Source organism: Limulus polyphemus, unplaced genomic scaffold (genome assembly GCF_000517525.1).
Source record: "Limulus polyphemus unplaced genomic scaffold, Limulus_polyphemus-2.1.2 Scaffold5920, whole genome shotgun sequence".
Lineage (NCBI taxonomy): Eukaryota > Metazoa > Arthropoda > Merostomata > Xiphosura > Limulidae > Limulus > Limulus polyphemus.
The window spans coordinates 12,699-13,972 of NW_013671530.1; the positions used below are offsets into that span (position 1 = coordinate 12,699).

General features: G+C 31.2%; 1 protein-coding gene across 1 annotated transcript in view; it reads left to right on the forward strand.

The window, feature by feature from the left end:
* The window catches only part of LOC106473142, a 26,979-nt gene that overhangs the window by 8,158 nt on the left and 17,547 nt on the right, over positions 1–1,274 (forward strand). The window contains exon 4 of the mRNA XM_013933822.2: positions 762–894. Coding sequence (XP_013789276.1) covers positions 762–894 — 133 coding nt within the window. The remainder of the gene's footprint in view (positions 1–761; positions 895–1,274) is intronic.

Consider the following 1,274-nt stretch of genomic DNA (forward strand, 5'->3'; position numbering starts at 1 on the left):
GTTAAGTAAAGTAAAGTTTTTGTCTATTGCCACAAACTTTACTAAGTTCTGGATATCAGACGTGGCAACAGACAAAAACTTTACTAAGTTCTGGATATCAGACGTGGCAATAGACAAAAACTTTACTAAGTTCTGGATATCAGACGTGGCAACAGACAAAAACTTTACTAAGTTCTGGATATCAGACGTGGCAATAGACAAAACTTTACTAAGTTCTGGATATCAGACGTGGCAATAGACAAAACGTTACTTAGTGCTGGATGTCAGACGTGGCAATAGACAAAACTTTATTAGTTCTGGATATCAGACGTGGCAATAGACAAAACGTTACTTAGTTCTGGATATCAGACGTGGCAATAGAGAAAACTTTACTTAGTTCCGGATATCAGACGTGGCAATAGACAAAACTTTACTTAGTTCTAGATATCAGACGTGGCAATAGAGAAAAACGTTACTAAGTTCTGGATATCAGACGTGGCAATAGGACATTATGAATTATATATTATTCAAATTACAAAACAGGAGGATTAACTATGGAAGTGGAATGACTTCTGGTCTTTTAAAATCAGAATCTAGTAAACTCTTTACGGTGAAATCTTAAGCCTTAATTAATGAATAAGAACTAGTGATTTATCGAAGCCAAAATTTAATATAAGTCACATATAATTGTTTTTGAATAAAAATAATAATCCAGGTACATAATATCTTTGTTGAAACGTTAGCAAGTTTATAATATTTCTGTTTAATCTTTTTCTATTCAGCAAACAAGTTATTTTGCTGAAGAACGGTACGACATCTTTAATAGCAGAGGCAAGACAGAAGTCTTAGGGGGAGGGAAGAGAAGGTTAATTATATACTACAAAGAAACCGACGAATATTTCAGTATTTCTGAGGGTAAGTTGTTTGTTTGTTTACTCATTGTGTCGAATGTCACTAAATACGGACATAAGAGAAACTCGCATGTTAGGGGAATCTGTAACATTGGATTAATTATTTAAGAGAAAATACTAAAAAAAAATAATACTTAATTTATTAGTGATCGTAATGCGTCAATATTAATTAATTATTCAGTTTTTATTTATTTAATTTCAGATAATATACCTATACGCTGTGTGACTGAGTAAGTATTTAATTAATACAAATGCAAATTTATGACATATAAGTAACGAAAACTTAACGTTCCAGATGAACAGGAGAAGATGATTTACGAGGAAAATTTGTTGATATAAGGATTAATTTTATCTAAAAATTATAACAGTGATTAAGAATAAACT